Source organism: Erithacus rubecula, assembly GCF_903797595.1.
Source record: "Erithacus rubecula genome assembly, contig: SUPER_Z_unloc_3, whole genome shotgun sequence".
NCBI classification, from domain to species: Eukaryota; Metazoa; Chordata; class Aves; order Passeriformes; family Muscicapidae; genus Erithacus; species Erithacus rubecula.
The window spans coordinates 192,590-215,773 of NW_027635944.1; the positions used below are offsets into that span (position 1 = coordinate 192,590).

The following is a 23,184-nucleotide window of genomic DNA, read 5'->3' on the forward strand; positions in this document are numbered from 1 at the left end:
TAGATTTTCAGTTGTCATTGGAGTATGGCTGTAATCTGTGGTTTGAAAGGCCCATCAGCTTTACATATCTGGGTGGTGGGACAGAAAATCACAATGTATTCTTGTTAATGTGTCATTCTGTCCCTGTCTCTTCTGTGGGGTTACACTTGACTGGCAGGTCCCCTTCTAGTCCAGGTTTGTGATAATAGTGAAATTGTATCTAATTTTCAGTTTGGGGTCTGGGTGCCTGAAAACTGTGAGGTTTGGTTAATTGGTGCATTGAGGGGAAAAAAGTTGACCTGGTTAATTCTCTAGTGTACAGGTATGTGCCCAGTAAAAATCTGTATTCACTTAAGGAACTTAATCTTGACTTTGCAATGCTTACCTCAGCATGAAAGAGTAGACTGGAAACAGAGACAAATTTGGATGCACTGGGATCAAAACAAAAATTTCAATTGGTTTAACAAAAGCTGAAGATGTAGTGCCAGCTACAGTGCTTTCCCACGTTGAGATCATGGCAAAAGACACCCAAAATTAAAAAAATTATAAGTGAAATTTTCCCAGTTTTTTTCCTGCATTAAATGAATCAGTTGTTACTAATTCAGCTCTTCAGTGGTTTGCCTTTTAAATAGCTGCTTAAATTCAGAAGATGTTTTATAAGAGAGTGAACTTTATGAATTATAAATAACTCTGTGAACTCTATAAATAACACTGCTTTGTTTCATGTTATTTTCTAATTGTGTTATGAAGAAGTAGCCAAAGTATCTTAAGTTCCCTACTGAATTTGGGATTTGTGAAGAGTAGTTGCTGCAAATTATACAGAAAGTTTCTTGGAAATACAGTCAGGAACTTAACTAAAAGGATTTAATATGTGTGCTGATGCATATTAAATGAATTTAAAGACTTGCTTGAATCTAATTTGAATATTTCTCTATTACTGGAAGGACAGTCTTGGGGCATTTGAAACAGGGTTAATGGCACATAAATGAACATTGCTTTGTACTTCTCTGTCTGCCTGCTCCCAAAGCAATAAATTAAGGATCCAGAAATAGTTATTTTTCTATGGAGTGAAAGAAAATATAGAAAATCTGTTTTTCTATGGAGTGAAAAAAAATATAGAAAATTTATTTTTCTATGTAGCGAAAGAAAAGTCCTGTTTCAAGATTATCCTGCCAGACCAAAGAACTGTGGTGTTACTCACTGTTCTCTGACCTAAACTTGCATTATGCTCTTCTCACAACAGAACTTGCCTGATGGGCCAAAGACCATGAGTGTCCTGAGTGGTCTGACTCAGAATGGTCAGTCCTTTTCTCCAAAATAGGCAGCTTTAATTTTATTACCTTTCCTTAGTCATTTCTGCTTTTAAAAACTCTGGATAAAATTGTAGAGACTCTTAAAAAATGGGAGCAAACCCATAGGTGTGTTGTGTTGAGTTTTAATTGTCTTGTCAATACAAATATACCTATGTAAAATTTAGAATCATTGCAGTGAGTCTTTTAAGGGGGAGGTTTGGGAGTTTCCTACTGTGCCTGAGAGAGTTCTGACTATTGTTAGAGATGAAAAACTGAGAATGGAGATGAGTGTGAGGCAAGTGCTGAAAGAGAAATATTTGACACTGAAGGGGGTATGCTGGGAGACAGAATAAATGGGTTAAATATCTCTGTCTCAGATGTTTCCTGTTTATATTTCTGGAATATGCAAGCTTTCAATGCAAACTCGAAGCCAACAACTCCTTTATACTAACATACATTTGCCATTTCCCTCAGTTATCAAGAGCTTATAAAAATAAGAGCATTTTAAAATGCATGTGGAAGTCATGTGATGCACATGGCTTTGGATGGATTTTCAAAGCTTAAGTCAGATAGAGAAACTCTGCATTCCTGCTGCAGAGTTTATAAAATTATAGACAGATCCTTTCTAGCATGAACATGGACTTTTTTTTAAGCTAGTTGAAGCCTGTAATAGAGAAGGTCCTAAATGTAATTTTCTGCAGGAAAACTAAACAGAATGGATGAGTGCTGTATGAAATATTTATAAGTTCCCTCTGTGCTCACTTGTAATAAAGCAAGATATAAATACAAGTCATTTGAATAAGGACACTTGACAAAAAAATATAGTCAAGATGTGATTCAGAGTTTGATGTTCTGTTGGTAGCTGAGGACTTTGTTCTAAAGGGTCCTTGACCCTTTCCCATATCAGCTGAGCACTGAGGAAAAATCACCTCTCATGAAAAACCATCCCACTCATGACAAGGAGCATCCCAACATCCAGGCATAAACAGGGAACTGCTAGAGTGACACAGACTGACATGAAAAACTCAGTAACCTCTGTGTTTAACACCCTAATTCTTCTTTTCTTGTCTCAATTCTTGTGGTTTTACTGCAGTGGTGGTGTGATCAGCAGGTATGTAAATGTGAATGAGCTAATTACTTGGGAGGGGAGGTGTTTGATTCTTCCATTTGCTTTTTCTTTAGTAATTCAGCTGTTTACACAGATTGTGTCTGGGCACTAAGAGTGCTGTAAACCAGCATCTTTTAGTACTTGTGTAAACACAGATCTCTTTATCCATGCTGATGCTCCTGGTTTGGACTTTGTGTTCATTAGCAGAGTAATTCCTGCTAAATATGTGGCCTCACTTATGATTAAATTAGAACAAAACTAGCCTTTTCCCATCTTTTACAGTGAAGTTGTTTGTGGAACAACACTTTCTAGAAAGTGCACATTAATATTATTTCAATTTCTGGTCACATCCCAGTATTCCCAAGATGTAATGAGTGAAGTTGTAGAGCCAGATTTGATAAAGAGTGACTGGAAAAGATCACAAAAATTGCCCTGGGATTTTCTTGGTATTTCTGGAAGCACACACTGGGAAATGCATGGTAAAATCATCCTTGTTAGGAAATGATTTTCTGAGCTTCTTATGGCAGCTTTCAGCCAGATGCCAGAAACTCCTGCAAATCACCACTGGCTTTGTGGTGTTAAAACCCTGCCTAAATGAAGAGATGAGTAATTACAAATACATTGTAAATGAAATGAAGGGCCTTGCTGGGGAAAAAAAAATCAAATTAGCAAAAGTTGCTGATAAAGAAATGGGGAATTTCATTAAGGGATCCATTTGTCACCTGTAACTTCCTTTAGGAGCTGCAGTGGGTCTAAACCAGCAGTCCTGCTCTGCCAGAGCAGTGGGATACACCCTCTCTGCTCCCTGGATTGCAGTGGGCAAGGATCCTAGAGGGTTTACAGAAATGTAATGGGGTGAAAAATCAATGTTATTTTACATCTGGGAATAGCTGTTGTTGTGAGTCAGAGACACATCTGACTCACTGGTAACTGCTGGGCATCAAGTTTGGGAAGGGTTCTTGAAAGTAACTGTTGAAGTTTTCAGAGTGCTGTGTCAAATAAAAGGGGTTTTTTGAGCAGTTACCTGACATTTAAATTGGTTAAAATGTGTTTGGTTGCACCCAGGTACCCAAAACTTTTGGAAAGGAGAGTAAGGTACATTATAGAAAAGGGTAGGTTAAATCTGGCATTACTCAGTGCAAAGATTGGGGTTGAGGATGCAGTGAGGCATAAATAATTGAGATGTGGTTAATGAGACTGTGGTCTCATTAAGAATCCCTCCTGCTGGTGTAAGGCCCCTCCTCACTTTTTTACAACAAACCTGTAAAGTAATAGGGGTAGTTTTTGGATGCCATGCTTTGCTTCATTTCAAAGTACCTATTTTGATTAGTATTTGTTTTATTCTGAAGGAGCATAAATGGCCATTGAGTTAAATGAAACTGGGTCATATTAAGTCAACCATTAAGGCAACCACCAGGTCTCAAGATGCTCAAGAAAACATTTTTTCTGTTTTTTGTTCTGCTCCTCAAGATGCTTACAATTGATGCAGTGCCACTTCACTTCTTACAAACTCCTGCCTAGCTGAACCAAGAACAGCCCTGTGTTCCCAGCAAAGTGATTTTCCACCAAGAACAGGCTTTTCTATTTAGCATTTGGCTGCTAGTTACCATCTTTTCAACTCAGAAGCTTCCAGACTTGGGGAGGGGGAATGCTGTAGAGGTTGTGAAGTCACTAATGCTTCTGTGTGCTGCCAGCAGATGTTGATGAGTGCACATCAAACCCCTGCTCCAACGGGGACTGTGTCAACACACCTGGTTCCTATTACTGCAAGTGCCACGCAGGTTTCCAGAGAACTCCCACCAAGCAAGCCTGCATTGGTAAGAAAACTGCCCCATGTCTGCTGGCGTTGCAGATGGTCTCACCCCTTGCCTCAGACTCTGAATTTAAAATATAGGAGTGCAATTTCAGTAAATCCCAGTGTTAAATTTGGTGTTGTAGATCTGGGCTGCTGCCTCGTTTGGTCTGTTGTTGTCTTTTAATATTTATCCATTATTCTGGAATATCCATCCAGGGAATTTCCCAGACAGCAGTTCTTGGAAAAAAAAAAAACAACAAAAAAAGCCCAAACCAAATTTAATGACAGGTGCTTTTTTGTCTATGTGTGCAGATGAAAGTGTGAGTAGGTTTTTAAAAGTACTCATGAAGGAATTGCAAAGCATCAGAAAATGTTGTAATTGCTGCACATGTCTGTAAGAATAATATTTTTCCTTGATGCAAGGAGACTAATTTCTTAACTAACTTTTGAGCTGTTTTCTAAGTAATGGTTAATTGACTTGCCAGTGTTTTTCAAAGCAATAATTGTCTCTAAATGCATTTTTATCTTACTGTAGTTCTCTGGTTCTGTAGGATTTCATTTGTTTGTCTTGGTGTGTTCTTTTCTTCCCCTTAGACATTGATGAGTGTGTTCAGAATGGTGTTCTCTGTAAGAATGGCCGGTGTGTGAACACTGAGGGAAGCTTCCAGTGCATTTGCAATGCTGGGTTTGAGCTGACTACAAATGGAAAAAAACTGTGTGGGTAAGGACTCCTCTGAAAAATGGGGCAGGCATTAGCTTGTTGGTTCTAGAAATTGTCCTTCATACTGCAGGTAAGGATCACTGAAGATTACCTTTCTTGAAATACTGTGAACTTAGAAGCCCTTCATTCAAATACTTATCATGCAGAACCATATGATTTCAAAGAAAATTTGGGGTAATTTTTGTTTTTGAAGCTGCACCTCTTCTCAAGACTACTAAGAATAATGATTTTCCATAAAGCTTCACAGCAAATGATCCATAAATCAGCATTGCTGAAGAAAACACCTGTTTTTAATTTTGATTGCATGGTGTCAAGAAGAAAACCTTGCTAGGTAAACAACAAGCTAAATTCTCTCAGGCTATGGAAGCTTTTTATCCTCTCATGTGTGAAAGAAGGACACACCCTCTTCTTGAATACACAGCCTGCTGTGACATGTAAAGCAACTGATCACAACATGAAAAAAAAAATTGCTAGTTTTTCTGTGGAGTGAAAACTCTTGAGATACTGTGAGTTATGATTAGAAACCAATCTTTGAGTGAAGAAATATTTCTTTGAGTGAAGAAATATTGATTATTTTCACTGTGTTGTTTTCTGGAGGGTGAGAAGCTAAAAGCAGTTTTCCTTGCCATGTTTTTGTAGACCGTGATGAGTGTGCCACGGCAAACATGTGCTTGAATGGGATGTGCATAAATGAAGATGGGAGTTTTAAATGCATCTGTAAACCAGGATTTGTCCTGGCTCCAGATGGACGTTACTGTACTGGTATGTGGAACTTGGGGGATATTGACTGAAAACAGCTTTTCCTGTCTGTTCATCCCTGGATGAATGGCAGCCTGGACACGTGGATTGATTCAATGCCATGTAACACCTTGCTGCTCACTAAGTAGATTCTTTAGCTGCCTGGATTAGGAACAGATCTTTACTGAAAAAAGTGTTTAATAGCATTGTGAAAGCCACAGCCATCAATAAACAATCTTCTGAAACATCTTGGAGCATGGTAAGGGCATCAAAATATTCAGGTCCTTTTTGAAATGGTAAAGTGAGCAGCAGTATGGTAAATTTAAGAGGTTTGAAAGATTTTACATTAATGAGCCCCTCCACCCCCCCCACATTTTCCACATCATTATTCTGATAATTCAGAGTGCATAGCACTTGAGTCATTTTACAGGTCACACAGCATTGTAAACTTTTTAAAGTGCAGTCACTAAAAACTTCCTTTGAGCATTTTAAGAATATGGTCTTATTTCTAATTGAAGATAAATATTGCTGCCCATAGAGGTAGGTTTGGGCTTGAGCCACTTCTAGTAAATCTTTCTCAATTTTTAATCTTCTGATTTGAAGTTGAGCCATTTATACTAGTTATGATCTTCTTAATAATGTGCAGTTGTGCTTAGAAATTGGCGACCACTTAAAAATTATTTGAAATTGAAATCAACCATCATAAGGATAATTTGTGTCTAATGCTCTTTTAGCCACACTTTATAGCAAAATTAAAATGTCATGGGATGGACAAAGGGGAAAATTTATCATTGATTTTGCTTGATGGAGAATAAGAAGTATCTCTAATCCTACAGTTCTTCTGAATGTTTTGGGGATTTTTTTGTTTGTTTGTGCAGCTGGAATTTTGATTATTCCAAGATTAAATTTTTATTAGAAATAAAGCAAGGATATTGTTACCTGCTATCATAAAGCAATATGATAATGTTCTGAAACTCTTAGCTGTAATATTGCTTAAAAACAGGTTGATTGCTTAAATGTCTTGCCTCCTCTTAGATATTGATGAATGCCAGACATCAGGAATTTGCATGAATGGTCATTGCATAAATACTGAAGGCTCATTTCGGTGTGATTGCCCACCTGGCTTGGTTGTTGGAGTTGATGGTCGTGTGTGTGTAGGTAAGTCAGATTTATTCTTTTTTTTTCCACAGAAAAACAACAGGTTAATTAATTATCAAATGATTTCCATCTAAATAAAGTTGACATCAAACCACAAACAAGATGCAATCCCATTATCTTATTGTTAAAAGATAAGAAACTTCATTTCCTCTGTGGAACTGAAGAGACACTACCTCTTGTTTACCTGTTACTGATATAAAAGTAAGCTTAAAGTGCTTACTCTTCCTGGAATCTCCTCTTGGTTTTGAGACACTCTTTCTAGTCTGATGATAAAAAGTATATTTTAATGTAATCAGCCTCTTATCCTCTCAAATGGTTCTGATTGGTATTTAAGGGATTCTTCACTAAGCTTTGCTAGGAGCTCTAGCATATCTTCAGGGAGCTCGTGGAACAAAAAATGGAAAATTTTCAAGCTGATGAAGAATTAAGAAGTGTGGGGGGCAAGAAGAATCCAATCCCTTGTTCTCTGCTGATTGCTGATGAGGAGGGAGGAGAGGAATAAATATTTGACAGGGATTTATGAGAATTATGATACTGTGTGTACTTTGCTGCAAAGTTCCTTTATTTAATCCACAGGAGATTTCATCTTTTCACTCTGAGTACCTGAGCATCAATTCTATATCCCCTAAATTTCTCTTTCCCCAGCTCCTGCATGTGTCTGTCATCAGGCATGTTAGTGACCAGAGACTCTACAATAATCACATTAATTAACCAGTGCTGTGACTGTTCTTGCTGATGGACTCATGGATGTTGTATCTGCCTTTGCCTTACCAGCATATTTCCAGATAAAGGAAACACAGACTGCATCACAGTGCTTGGAGGTTCTCACACCAAAGGGATGGGACATACTAAATGTTGCTGTTACCAGCTCATTTGAAATAACATTTCAGATGGTGCAGAAGTTCGAAATTCTTCAAAACAAAATGTAGGACAAGTGTTTCTACCAAGTGCCAGCACAAGCTAGCCCCTTCTGTTACCACTTCAGCTTTAAAATGCAGGATAAAAACTGAGGCTGTCTCAAAAACATAGGATCAAAAAAAGCTAAAACACATTTTCAGTCTCTCAGTTGGAACCCAAATTTTGTTGTTTTAAATAAATTAAATGTTCTAGTAAGCAAAACTGTGCTAAAGATTGAACCAACAAAAGCAAGTTGTGTTCCCTCCTGTGTGGTAGCCGAGTTGTTTTCTTCTGGTTTATTAAAAGTTTGGAGAAAAGCAGTGAGAAGTTAAACAATGAAAAAAGGCCTGGTGTACTGTTTTAAATATTGGAATTTCACTGCTCAGAGGCCCACCAAGAAAACCAGATTTGAGTACAGGCTGTTCAGTACCTTTTTTGTGTTCCAAGTTGGCCTCATCTTTACCCCTGTCAGTGATACAGCTGCAAAGAATCAATACAGTACTCAATTTTCTGTGCTTTCAATTACCTAATGTTGCCACAGTACTAGCAGCAAAGGTCTTCACAGGTTGGCCATCACCTGTGAACACTATTTATTTAGAAGTTACGTGTTACACAGCTTTAAGGTTTGCCATGAATGCATACATTTTCATCAGGAAGTACCCTTCATAGAACAAAAAAAATCACAAAGCAGAATCACGATCTAGTTGGAAAATTAATTTAAAAAAGATGATGTAATTATTCCAGCCATAATGTAGCATAGGAAATTTCAAATACTGCATAACAAAATATCCTCACACATGACTTCAGAATAGAATTTCCAAGCCACTTGGTTCAGAATTGTGTATGTGTGTTTATATATAATCCACATGCTGTGTTAACTACAGGAATTCTGTGCTATTCTATTTCATATATTGCATGACCTAAATAATATTTTTCAGACTTTCTGGCTGCTAGAAGATCATTGGTAGTTTGAAAATTAATAACTTCAATTGGATATCTTGTAAGAGCATTTCCACAAGTCTGCTAGGTAACTAGCAAGGAATATAAAATTTAAGAGCCCACAGTCCAGCTGTCCCACTCTTTCTCTGAGCTCTGTTTTACCTCTGAATAATGACCTTGATCCTGGTGGGACTACACTTTAAAAAAAATGCTGGTTTACTTAGTATTTTTAAGTATGGCTGAGTCAATCACAGAATGTTATACAAGCTTGAAAAAGGTACAGCAAAGGGGAACAAATGCTTGGAAAAGGAACAGTTACAGAGTCATGGAACAGTTAGATAAATACTTGGAGCCAAACTCCCAATATTTGAATATTTGCAGGCTTTTTAGGTTTGGCTGTACTTCCAGCTGCAGCTCCATGCTTGGACACCTCAGCTGGCTCTGTGTGTGAGTGTGTATCACCTCAGAACTTGTGCTGAGCTGTGGCTCCAGCTTCACACACTGTTTGTTCTCTGCTGAGACACCTCTAATTACCTCTGCCCACAGCCAGAGTCATCCAGGACACAGCAACTCAGCTTTATTTTACTCTGGTGATTTTGTAGAGCCAAATAGAAAAGTGTCATAAGCCTGATTTGTCCTTCTGAGGCTCCTGGATGGGACAGTGAGTGTGGGTCAAGCACTGGTCCACCTGATATTCACCACAAACATGGTGATGATCATTTTTGTAGGTATTGAAGTGCTAAATTTAAGAGTGTGGAAGTGCTGTGCCTTGGGAAAGAGTGGAGAGTCCCATAAACAGGTACACAGGTACAGCAGCAGCAATGCCAATCTGATCCAGGGCACAAAGTAAATTTCTGGTGCTCTGAAATGAGCAGCCAAAGGCTAATCAGACTGAACATGGGGAGCGGCACAGGTTCATCAGTGAGGTGCAGACTCAGAACTGTTGTGAAATGCAGATCCTGGGCAGCAGCTGAATCATCCACAAGGAAGTTCCTGTCCTTCTCATTCCTGTAGCACAGCCCAAGGGGGTTGTGTCATACAGCTGCTGTTTTGCTTGTGGGAGAGACAGCTTGGTTCTTCATCCTTCACAGGCTTAGTGAATCACTGACTGTGTAGATCAGACTGTTTTCTTGAACTAGGCATGAAATTATCCCCAAGTTCTCTGTGTCACTTCTCTAAAAGCACTGATGTATGCTGAAGCACTTGCTCCCTTGTGCAGAGCAGCTGCTCAGTACATCTGTGGCTTCCTTCAGCTACTTCCCACACTCCACATCTTTGAAGACCTTCCTCCAGAGTTTCATTCCCACTTTCCAGTCTTCTGTCCCTCTGCAGTTTCCCTTGGTGCCATTTCCTTCCCTTGATTTGCTTCTCCATTCCCTCACAGACACAGAGGGAGCCTCCTCTTCTGTGGAAGGGCAGTGGTTTAAAGTCCCTTTGTTCATGGAAGAACTTGTCAGTGGCAACTGGAGTTGTCTGAGGTGGAGGGAAAGGGTGCAGTGCCTCTAATTATTTTGCAAAGTAAATGAGCAGACATTTCTTGTGCAAAAGTCCTCGACTCTTTTCAAGCATCATAATCTTTTCCTGATGTCAAGTGCAAGCAAGTTGTACTGGCTTCACCTAGATTCTTGGCAAGGAAAAAACTAAAATCTAGGACATATTTAGCTGTGCTCCAGAACTATCTGTTCCATGGGATACCAAAAGCAAGAGAAAACATTTATGTGCAGGCATTTATGTTATACAGGAGCCAGCTTACAACACTCAAAGAGCCGACAGAACACATAAGGAATTGCCAGTTCTTATTTGGATTGGCTCTGCACATTCAACATTCACTGTAAAACTTCTCATGCAACTTCTCTTTGTTGTTTTGGGGTCATACTTCAAGCAAGTAACTGTCTGGATTCCCTCAAACCCATTTAAGTTTCTGAGTCCACCCAGGCTCATGTCCAGGCCACATGCATGGTGGTTTTACTGGGGCACTGACAAGGAGCATGAATTAAAGCTGTGTTATGTTCTGGCCCATAAAGATACCTGAAACAAAGAGTATTTCTGCAGTTCCAACAGTGTCTGTAGAGTTACAAGAGTCAAAAGTAAAGGCTATTCACTCTGTATCCTGCAGTTCTCAGCTCCACATTATTAGAAGGACTGTCCAGTCACATACTTGTTAAAAGATCTCTAATACTATCCTATAGCAAACATGGGGAAAAGCATTGTACCTTAGAAAGACCAAAACCAGAAAATTGCAACAAAGCCCCAAACAAATGCATAAAAAGGAGTCTCAGAGACATTCTCATAGTTCTTGGATAAGTATAGGAGGTTATTATTCCTATTGAGGGTCTGTCTTGGAAGGTGCTTCTTCCTGCATCTTCCTGGTCAAGGCTGTCAAATTGATTTATGTGATTAAATCAGCTGTAAGATTGGCAGCATGTACATTGTGAGTCTTACAGGTGTGTATGGTCGGCCTGTATAATTTTCCTGCTGTCTTTGTTTGGCATGCTTTTTGGGGTTGAAGAACCTTTCAGGTGTTCTGTGTTTTGTTTGTGTGATAAGTGGTGGTTTATCCAGGCCATCAGTTCCAGCCCTCTCCCCAGGGGTGGCACTTCAACTTCCAGAGTGGGTTTTTAATCACAAATCCCCTGAAGTTCCTTATAGTCTGGGCAGTAACACTGCTTTCCTCACTGCCTAGTTGTGTGTAAGATTTGCTAGTTTGCTGCTCCCAGCTACATTCTGGGACCTCATTGGTGTGCTAATCCAGCACTGGTGCCTGTTTGGGTATAAACCTATTAGGATGGTCATGTCACATAAATGCTGGTTTAAACAATCTGCTAAAATTGCATTTCTGTTCCTGGTTTTGTAAATACAGCTGGAGACCATGCTCCTCCTTTTAGAAGCAGGTATTCTCCCACATTGCTAGCCCTGGGCTGCTGGTGAGTTATCCCACCTGAAGAACCATTCAGAGATGTCTGTGGAACTTTCCAAAGGGAAGAATCAGCCACCATATGCTGATCCAGGACATTCTGTGTTTCTTACTGAGATATTTGATGGATTTACAGAGCTGCTTCGAGGTGTGGTTCCCCTTTGCTGGCACCTCTGGAATGCCTTTGAATTTACCCCCAAAATCCTGCTTTAGATGGTTTAAAATGTGCTCTGGAGAAAGCCCCAGGAGGAAACCAGGCTGAGAATTGGTCTTGATTTGGTCTGATAATACTGAGAATTGGTCTCAGTATTATTAAGGCAGTGCAGATGTAGCCAGTGTGACCTTTTTGCTGACCAGAAATGGGGGATTTGAGCTTTTGGGAAAGTGTGCATAGATTTCACTCTCAGCCTAAGGAAATAATTGCAATAATTACTCCTTCCCTTGTCCTTTTCCTTCAGACACCCACGTGCGCAGCACGTGCTACGGGGGCATCAGGACAGGGCTGTGTGTCCGTCCCTTCCCTGGTGCTGTGACAAAGTCTGAATGCTGCTGTGCCAACCCTGACTATGGCTTTGGAGAGCCGTGCCATCCCTGCCCTGCCAAAAACTCAGGTAAGATTTTGTGTTTCATACAGACTTCAAACAAACAAAAAAAACATCTTGCTGAGGTCACCTTGTTGATTTATTTCATGCCCTGAAGAAGACTCAACAAGGTAAATTTGGGTTCCTGAATTGTTTGCTATAAGTAATAATTGCAAGAGAATAAGCAAAATTCTTTAATGAATCTGTAAATTTTCTGGTCCAGTCAATCCAGTTTAAAAGTGCAGGCCATTTCTAGAAGTCTATATTTAATTTTATAAGAATCAATTCTTTAAGTAAACCTGGGGATTCATTTAAAAAAAAATTGCTTGACTGTAGAGCTGAGGTGATGCATCTTGGACAGAATCTCTATTTAGTATTGTTTTCTGAAGCAGCAGAAAACTATTTAGAAAAAAACAAGTAAAACACAGTGTGATTAAAAGTAATAAATTGAGAGGACAACTGTGTCAAGACTGTGAAGAAATCATCTGAGTGTTTAACTCTGGTCATCTAATTTTGATTTTGTATATATACATGAAAGTTCAGGATGCAATCTACCTGACAGATGTAACTGAATTATCTAGAAATGGTTATTTCATGTGAACATTGGCATTTCATTAGTTATATTGTAGAAAAATAGCTTTGGAAAAAAAAAAAAATCATGTGGATTTTGTTTAGGATGAAAGAAGGTGAAATACTGGAAATAACATTTTCTTTTTCCCCATCATCTCCACCTCAATTGAGCAGCTGAGTTCCATGGCCTGTGTAGCAGTGGAATAGGTATTACTGTTGATGGAAGAGGTATGTTGCTTACTATTTTTAATATATTGTGATTGTCATGGTTTAGGGCAAACCCTGGGAGGAAATTTCTAAAGTATTTTTTTACCAGAATGCAAATTTAAGTGGCCCTTCCCCCATCTAGTTTGGGAGGTAAACTTCTTTTGAGAAAAGTGGGAAAAATTGTTTATTTAACAAGCAGTTAACAATTTAACAATTCAGGTTCATAAAGTCACCCCAGGATAATGATCCAAAATTAAAAAAAAATCCTCAGAATTATATTTTTTGATAACATATTAGAGTGGAGTTTTTAACCTCAAGATTAATATACTGATTTTAGTATTCTAATTCTTGAAGCAAAATATTTGAATGTTGTCTAGAGAAAAGGCTGGAACAGTGGATTTTGCCTGACCCTTTCAAGAAAAAAAAAGTAATCAGAGTAATCAGTTTCAGAGTTCTGACTTAAGTGGGTTTTTTTGGTTGATGGGGTTTTTTTTTGAGATTAGATATCTTTTCAGACTGGCATAAAACAGTTCTTTCTCATTTGACAGGAGTCACTTGCATTTGCAGTTGATTTTCAGTCAGCTGGGATAGTAATAGAGCAGCTTTCACTCCAGATCCAGTGTTCACTCATGGACCATTTCCATGGACAGATTGTTTCTCTGTAGAGTTAAAAATTGGAAGGGAGCTTAACTGAAAAAAAAAACCATATCCTTATGAAAAAAAGTCCTGAGAGTGACCACTTGCATTTAGTATTGGGAACTGTAAAGCTCCAGATCTTTTTCTAGTATTACAGAGACAGGGATTTTAAAAAATAATGGCTGAGCCAGGTCTGAAGTAGGTGCAAAGCATGCTGCAGCTTCCAGATAAGTAAAATGGGTTGAAGAAGGAATAGGAGAATATAGGAACAGAAAATTTATTGTTAGGTATTTGTCTGATGTGTTAATAATTATTCTTGTCAGCATTAAAGCCCCTATTCTATGCAGCAGGAACAGAATAAGAACTCCCATCATTTCATTTGTAATAGCCTAAGTTTTAAAATAGCACTTAAATTATGGGATTTTTCAGTACTGTAAGTATCTGCATATTTTTCCTGCATTGCTTAACATGTTGTATGAGTAATTTGAAATCCATGGAATTTATAAATTCTCTCAGTTTACTTTTCAGTGAATTACACAAGACCCATTGAAGAATATCTCCATCTCAGGGAAATAATGTCAGCATTCAGTAATACTGTTGCACAAGCAGCATCCTACCATAAGAATTTGCATGCAGCCTGGTAGAGAGGTTATGTGTCCTTTTGGAGACATGTAAAATACAGTTTTCTCATTAAAACATTGAAACAACTGTGCTGTCTACCAAATGCATGACAAAGATCATGGGCTCACATCTCAACCAAAATCCTTTTTTGTTCAGATTTCCAGAGCAAACACAGAGTTCTCTGTTCATCTTGTGCAGCAACATTGCAGCCAATTTTCATGCCTGTACACTCCTTGTGTGGCTTGTCCCACATATTCAAATGTGTCTAGCAAGCTACAGGATGCATTTTGCTCTAAAGAAAATACAAATCTGAAGCAGTATGCTAAATCATATTTTCTTACAAAGTTTTTCAGATGTTTCATAGCACTGAGTTTTACCCAAGAGTAGCATGTTTTTTTTTTCTAAATGCATGTATGATTAAGTGTAAATCAGTGTCTAAACTGCACTGTGATTAAAGAGGAAATGTTCTTTGCAAAAAGTTGAGCCCTACAAGTATAAAACAAGCCTTTCATGAAGTCACAGCTAGGCCAGCACCCTTTCTTTCCAGGACTGGGGAAAGGAACTGTTTAAAGTAATTGGATGACCATATGAGAAGAAGGAAAATATTGAAAAACCCTCTTTTCCTCAGAGGCAAAAAAGTATTAAAATTAGTCTGTTACTCTTCTTATAGTTCATGTGAATATTTTGGACTTTTCCAACTACAGCAGAAATTTTATATGGGACTGTAAGTTCAGGGAATATAACTCATCCATCATCCTGTTCCGTCTGTCTGAGAAAAAAAATTTCCAAAAAGTTCTTATAGAACTGAATATGCTGTAGTTTTGACCTATGCATTACTTCTGTATTAGGAAAATTCTTGTGTCACCTAATAATTTATAACTTCTTACCTAGTAAACCACAGGCACTGTGTGCACAGGCTGGGTGATTTGCATCAAGCTTTACCTTATAAACATGCACTTTGCTGTCAGTTTAGGTTGAAAAGGATACCTGGAGGTCATCCAACCTAACCTTCTGCTCAGAGCAAGGGTATCATCAAAGTTAAACTATTTCTCAAGGCCTTGCCTGGTGGAATTTGGAAAATCTCAAAGCATGGAGGTCTTGTACCCTCTTTGGGCTGAAAAAAGCCCAGTGCTTAGCCACACTCAGTGTGAAGAATTGTTTTCCTGGTGTTTAATTTAAATTGCCACTGTTGTATCTTCCAAGTGTTGTCTATTGCCATGCCACTGTGCACCTCAAAGAGGAATCTGGTTCCCTCTTGTCTGTAATCATCTGTTAAAATCAGAGAAATGTTGTTAGAGGTCCCTCTGATTTTCCCTCTTTCCAGCTGAACAAATCCAGTCCCTTCAGCCTCTTCTTACACCTCAGACACTGATGCTGCTGAGGGAATTTAGCCACACTGACATGGGCTCTGTGTAGTCCAGGAGCACACTGAGGGGAAAATTTTGTAATCCAGGTGATAGTTTAAACAGAGCAAAGGCACTGGACCTATTAACTGTCAACACAGGTGAACTAATTAGTGATATACTGATGGCAGCCCCCCTGTTGGAACTCATGCTGAGTTTTGAGGGGTGTGGGCCAGGTGGGGAGTAAAGACACCCTGAATGTCATGAGCATGAACTTTCATTTGCTTAAGGCACCAGTGAGTGGGATTCCCTGGGGAACTGCCCTCAGGTTTAAAGGAGCAGAACAGAGCTTTGAAGATGCTTTCCTGAGATCATACCTGAAAGAAAACAGGCAAGAAAGGCAAAGACCAGCATGGCTGAGTAAGGATCAAACTGAAGAGTAAGAAGGAAATGCACAGTCAGTGGAATCAGGGAAGGATGCTGTGAGGAATAGAGGAGAGCTGCCCAGATGTGTAGCCATGGGATTGGGAAAGCTAGAGCACTCTGGGGCTGAGTTTGGCAAGGAGTGCCAAGAGTCTGACAGGATTCTGTAGCTGCATTAGGGGGCTTGAGGAGTGGGGCCATGTAAAGTGGCCCAAAACTGCACACAATATTCCAGATTTGACCTTCTAGTGTCAAATAAATGAGAATAATCACCTCTTTCATCCTTTGGGCTGCACCTGTGCTGTGCCTTGGCTCCGACTGAGAGCCCCAGAATCCATGTTGCCCACACCTCTCACAGGAACAGCTCTGCCACGCCTGTCAGTGCCTGATGGTCTCGTGTTGTTGTGCTAATACAGATATTAACGAGTGTGCCTTGGACCCTGACATTTGCTCCCACGGGGTTTGTGAGAACCTGCGTGGCAGCTTTCGCTGCAACTGCAACAGTGGCTACCAGCCCGACCCTGCTGGCACCAGCTGTGTGGGTAAGTTTGTTGTTGTTTTTTTTTATTTATTGTGGCTGAATTATTTACCATTGCAGTGATGCTGATTTGGCCTGACAGAACTCAGGTCACAAGACGTCTACTTCTTCAAGCTCCAATCAAAATGCAAAATACGTGGGATGATGCTTTCCTCAATCACTGCAGATTTGTTATTTTTACTGTATATTTGCCTGTCATTTGGTGGGTGAGTGTTGCTGTTTGGGAAGCATGAGCAGGAGGAAACATTGCAGGTTTCACTCTCCATCTAATTAAATTTATTAGTTATGTCCATACATGAAATCCAGTGGGTTTGTTTTTTTTTTTTCTGTTGGGAATTCTTACACTGAACAAAAAGTGTATTATACCACAAGTGCATTGTATAATCATGTTGCTTAAAACCTGGTAATTTTAAGCAGAAAGGCAAAGTTTAAATTAAAAACTAAGGGAAATCTCTCTGAAACCATCAGGATGTTCAAAGCATTGTCCTAAAGTACTGCATTTATTTTGGTGAATGATTGCTCTCTGCACTTAAAAGACTATTGGCCTGTCACTGCTGTTGGTGCTCAACAGAACTCCACCAGTTTTGCTGGGGAAAACTTGTTCTATACAGCTGTGGTATAGTTTTCATATCAAACATTCCTTCCTGGTGATGCAAAGCAAACACAGAGTAAATAAAGTGTCTCCTTTCATCTGCTTGAATAAAGGAACTTTGCATCTAGTTACTTCCTAAAGCCCTAAAAATGACCTTTTGGCAGGAAAAGCACTGCTGCAGGAAAGTATTGGTGTTTTTATTTTTAAAATGGTTCATGTAGCATTCATTCTCCAAGTGGATTTTATGGGAAGAGGTTTTGTTTATCTAGTGACTCTTGGGATTAGGTAAGTGCTAGTATAATCTATATATTTACTTAAATAAAGATAAAGCTGACTGGATGTGAGGATGTGTTTATTCTTGGATAGAATTCTTCAATAAAAGAATTTAAATTGAGTATTCAGATAAAAGGTTGACAGATTTTAATTAATGACACAGTTTAGGAGATGCCAGGAAATAAAAATGGTCATCAGTCAGAATGCAGACAGTATTTTTGTCAGGTCTGAGTGGGTTTAAATCATGAGCTACATTGTTTGGTGTTTTTACAGAGCATATCACAACAGATTAGAGTCCAAATTTGAAGTTATTCCATGAGATTCTAATGAAATAATGCATTCATCACACTGCACAGTTTGGGCTAAAGGATTGTATGACAACAAGCTCAAAATTAAAATGCTCTTAAAAATGTCAGTTTACAAATTTGTCTCCTTTCCTTGATGGAAATCATATGAAGTTAGATTAAGGACAGGTTCATAAATAAGAACTCTTTTTAATTCATGGCTGCCAGACTTAAATATTGGATTCATTATCTGGGGAAATTTAGGCTTTGTTGTCTGAATCCTACAGGAATAAGCACAGCTTAGAAAATCTAAAGCAGTTGGGGAAGGGAAAATTCTCCAGATTGCAGTTATATTGCATTCTCACTTTTCTTCTGTATTTTAAAACTTAAAAACTGCCTAAAAATCTGTTTGATTTAAGATTGCAATTACAGTATTAGGTTTAGGAAATCAAGCAGTCAATAAAGAGAAGACAACCTGAAGCAGGATAAAACATCATATTTATCTTGACTTATCCTATCAATACTCTTCTATAAACATCAGCTATTTTGACATGTGATAAGCATTAAAGGAAAAGATTTAAAATTATATTTTTTCTTCTTTCATAGAATAAATAGTGGGGCAATGAGGAAGACGCATTACTTTTAATTAGAATTATTTTCAGTTAGTTTAAGAGGAGTTCAGGGAATTGTGTTAATATATAGGATTTTCTGAGCCAGTGTGCTTGATATCCTGGTCTTAATCAGAGTTTTTTTTTTTAAATACAGTGTTCCTCTGGAAAGGAGGTTCATGTGTACTCTTGAGATGTCTGCCATACATGAACTGAACAGGACAGGTTCTAATCCACTTCATGGATAACAAAAACAATTTTAGCCCATAAAACAGAGTTAGAACAGTAATTAACGAACTGATGTTCGTGTGTTTTTAAAAAAATAAATAGTTAAACAACATTTTCAAAGCAAACAGACCTTCCTGAATTTATATGGTGCAGCCATACTGTCATTTGACCAAGGTCACTGATCAAACTCAAACAACCAAGGTCATTGCAAGAAAACATAATTATTCTTTTAAGACTAACCATGAACTAATTTGTGAGTTTTCTAGTGGAAAAGAAAAAAAACCCAACAACTTCAAAGGCAGAACAGAATTGTTTGCAGTGGGAATTGGAGGTGAGTGGGAGCTTTGAAGGTGGGAGCTGTAACTTCTGCCCGGTCTGTGTCCTGTCCCTGCAGACATCGACGAGTGCTCTGTGCATGGATTGCTGTGTGACAATGGGCTCTGCCGCAACACCCCGGGCAGCTACAGCTGCTCCTGCCCCAGGGGATACCTGTTCAGCTCAGAGACTGACACCTGTGAAGGTGAGCAACCTGCACTTCCTGACAGGCCTGCTGATTCTTGTGTCGCGTCAGAGCAAAACGCTCATGGGAGTGATGGCAGATACCAGAGGAAAGGAGAGAACTGTGATGCTCCTTAAATCTTCACATTTCTCTCTTAATTTCTCTCCTTTTAATGTGCTAGGTATTGCTGTTGGATTTCTTTCAAAGTAATAATTTGATTTTTATATGATAATGTTTTCCTTTGCTTAGCTACAACATTTTTAAACTAGAGGGGGATACGTGATTGCCTGTAAACATGTAGCAGGAACACCATGTCTGACATTTAGGGAAGTGCATCTGTCTTCATCACAGAGTCTCCTTTTTCTTTTCTTCCTTCTTCTCTCCCTTCAGTCTGTGATGATAGTTATTCTAGACCAAATCCTGTTATCTGTGACCCATTCCAGGACCTGGGGATTACTACCTAGGAATATAAAAATTGTCCTTTATTTTCACAGTATAACCAAAATTGCTTTCTTATATTACTATTTAACACAGATGTTAAAACAGCAAAAATGTCATATAGCAGAAAGTAATGATAAATTTTAATTCTTAAAAAAAAAAATACATGGAAAACTATACCCCAAAAAAAGTTAAATTGAAAGTATTACCTTATGTGCCAACTTAATTCTTAATTAGTATTTGGAGTAGTAGAATTTTCCTGGTATTCTCCTTTATTTTTTGTTTGGTTCCACAGTCTCTAAATCTCAGTATTTGTAATCATTAGAAAGCTTTTATAGTAAATGGTTCAGCATTTCTTTGAGTGATGGGGAGGCTGTAATTCTTTGCTGCAAAACACTTGTTACGTGAACCAACGTTATCATCCACATTTTTCTGAAGCAGTGGAAGGTATTAATGTCCTCATGTCCTTACTATTATTGAGCAGGTAGAAGTTACTGCCATAGAGCTAAGCAAACACATAGAAAAATGGAAATGGTTCAAATTATGGCAGTATAAAATCATTCACAAGTTCTACACAAAACATCTTCACCCCTTCTATGCAAAAGAAGTTACATTCCTTTATATTTTAATACATGGGGGTTTCAGAGGTCGCCTTTAAAACTTAGTTCTTACTCTTTTTCCGTGTTACAAATTGGTACCACTTGTGCAGAGTGGGGCTTTTCTTGTGCCAGCCCTCATGGATTTACACAGCTTTCTGTGCCAAGTTGTCTCAGTTCCTATCTGCCCACAGTGCTCAGGAATTCGTTCTCCAGGGTCTGTCACTGGAAGATTTCTGTCTGTGAAAACAGTGTACTGCCTGCCCTTAATGTACATGTTTCTTGAGGAATCTTTCAGACAGAAAAGCTGATGTATGGTAAGGGGAGGTGCTCACAACCATAAAATACCATAAAATCAGAGCATAAAATACTGACCTAAAGCTGGATGGATGAGGAGCCAGAATACAGACAACCCAGCCAGTTTGGTTGAAATAAGATGTATCTACATTTTCAAACCACAAACTTGGATTTATTTCTTAATGGTAATGATACTGTTATTATTAATACATCTAATAATTTCATTGCTAGATTGATATCTAAATTTAGCTAGTCAGGCAAAAAAAAGCTGTTCAGGAGGGGTTTTATGTAAAAGTGTCTGTAAAACCTATTAAATGTGTTGCTTTTTTACTCATATTGGGTAGGCAGTAGTAATGCTGGCTTGGCAGCAGAGTAAGAAATTATTCTCTTTCTGCCCAAATCCTGTTTCTTGTAATTTGTTTTGGAGTTACAAGTTCACTGGTTGTAAAAACCTTCTGTATCCAGGAGCTCTGTGTTGAGCACTTAAAAATGCTCTGCTCCTTATTAGTCACCAAGAAATTTTTAATACAACTGTCATCAGCAGCTCTGAAGAAACAACAAAACCCTTCACTGTTTTTATTGGTAGTTCAATTGAAATTTTTTATCAGTTTGTTGCAAGGAGTACAGACATGTTTGAGGCTCCACAGTCCATGAAAGTTGAGATTTTTATGACAAGCTCCATGGTTTAGTTTGTGTTTCCAGTGACATAACTAGTTAAACATAAACCAGATGTGCTTTGAAGTTCATTTCCAGGAATGTACAGCGGACTGTTTCAATTTTGGTTTCTCTGACGTTTACAATGTATGTTCACTTCACTTAAGAGAAAAAAATTTTAAAAGCACACCTCAATAAATATCTTTATTCATAGTGGGTTTTATTTTACCTCACAAAATAGTGTTAGAATCCATTTGGTTGCTTGCTCACTCTTTTAAAAATTACCATTTTGCAGTATTATGAGAAAGGTGTAGGGTAACGATTTTTGGAGTTTGTTTACATTGTGTGTATGATAGTTTTTCACTCAGCAGCACACTAATGCTGAAATGCACTTAATATAAGCTTTTAGTCTTTTTATTTTTTTCTTTTTTCCTGGATGGTGATTTTGGGATGTACTCAATTCACTATTATCAGACTATTACTCTCCAGATTCATTTGGTTTGGGTTTTTGTTTCGTTTTTTTCCTCCTTGCTTAGCACAGTGCTAAAGTGTATCAAATGCAGAAGGGCCTGGAACATGGCTCATTAAACCAGGAGAGTTGTCTCTACTTTTCAAAATGTTGAAATGTTTCAAAATGTGTTGAATTTTGGCCCCTCTATCTCCACTTACTCCCTTCTCTGGTTGTAGTTTCAGGGACATTGGAGTCCACTTGTGGCCCTCAATTAATTTTTTGTCAGGTTTTGGTTTAAATTCTGAAAATTTGAAACAAAAGATGTCTTTTCTTAGAAGAAAATTGGTTCTAATCCTGCCTTGCTATATGCCAGGGAAAACTAAAGATAGCCATGATTTACTCATACTACTGCCACAAATGTGAGGCAATTTTGAGTTTCATGCATCTTCTTGAAGTGATGTTTTGCATAGTGGTACCTGTCTGCTTTTTACTTTCTCTTGCACATTGGTTGTGTCTGTGCAAACCTGTGTGAGGGCTCTTAACAGCTGCCAGCTGTTAAAACAGTGGGACACTTTACCTGAAAATCACCCAATTTTAGTTTCAAGTACCTTCACAGATGATGCCTGGTCCCTCGTGGAAATTTCTCTGAAGTTGCAACTTAGTAAAAGAAGGCAGGAACACTTGTGAGTGTTTGGACAGAGATATATCACTTCAATTTTGTTAGTTGTCCTGTCTTTTCAATTTTTTCTCACTTTTATTTAAAGTTAGACAAACTTCTGAAGGCAAGATGGTGGATGGAGAGGAAGCTAAAGTGTGTCCTTCTCCCAGAGCATTTCCATTCAGTGGATTATTTGAGATAAAGTGCATACTTAATATTCCTTTTTCCTGCCAGTGTGCTTTATGATTTTAAGAACCACTTGGTTTCTCTGCAAGGGCAGCAGAGAACACTCCCCACTACCAGGTGTTGCTGGCTGGGGAGAGAGTGGGAAGCAGCAGAGGCAGGCAGCATTCCCTGGGTAATGAAAAACTGAGGTAGCAGAGTGTAAAATACATTCACAGGGAGGAGAAGGCCTTGGTGCAGAGCAGAAAATTGCTGGTGAGGACTCCTGATTGCCAGCTTGGATGAGAGGGACTTGCAGCTCACTCTGCCAGAACTAACAATGAGGCACATTGTCCTGACCTGGCAAAGCCTCTTAGATTTTTTTACATCCTGTTATCTGTGTATGATTTATCATTAAAATGGGCAATCCACAGTTTAAGAGTAGGCTTCAGAAGCATGGAGCTCTGTTGTTGTTCACAAAGTTGCTGACAGTCAAAGCCAAGTCCTGTTTGCTCTTGGTAGATAAGTCCATTAAGTAAAGGATCTGTGAAAGCTGCTTTTAAATTAAGTGCTTGCTTTTGGCATGAAGAGAGACATCACAGTTTCCAAAGTTTACTGATTCTGGGCATTTTTATCTCTCTCTCTTGCTTTATTTTTGTTTTAAATAATACATGTATATTATTAAATTATATATGTTTAAATACCTCTTGCTTCCTGTGATGCACAGATCTCGAGTGAAATGAAGGCTTGATGCATCATATAAAAATAGCAAATTGTATCTCCTAGGAAACTTAAAAAATACGGGGGACATTTCGATTTGTCTTGGAAATGATCTCTTATTATGATGCTATTACTATCTCTAGTGCTTATCTAGATACTGCATTAGGTTATATTTAATTTAAATTAATCTGGTTTAATTTATAGATATTACAAGATATTCCTCAAGCACTGCTAGCAAACATAAGCAAGCACTAAACATTTTTT

At 38.5% G+C, this 23,184-nt stretch overlaps 1 protein-coding gene across 1 annotated transcript in view; it reads left to right on the forward strand.

Annotated features, from left to right (window-relative positions):
- Positions 1 to 23,184, forward strand: part of LOC306814893 (fibrillin-2-like) — a gene marked incomplete at both ends in the record, with an annotated part of 115,840 nt that overhangs the window by 36,495 nt on the left and 56,161 nt on the right. Inside the window, 9 exon segments of the mRNA XM_079331388.1 lie at positions 4,077 to 4,196; positions 4,769 to 4,881; positions 4,883 to 4,895; positions 5,535 to 5,657; positions 6,669 to 6,791; positions 12,000 to 12,152; positions 12,867 to 12,920; positions 16,339 to 16,464; positions 18,840 to 18,965. Of these exon segments, the coding sequence (XP_079187514.1) occupies positions 4,077 to 4,196; positions 4,769 to 4,881; positions 4,883 to 4,895; positions 5,535 to 5,657; positions 6,669 to 6,791; positions 12,000 to 12,152; positions 12,867 to 12,920; positions 16,339 to 16,464; positions 18,840 to 18,965 (951 nt within the window).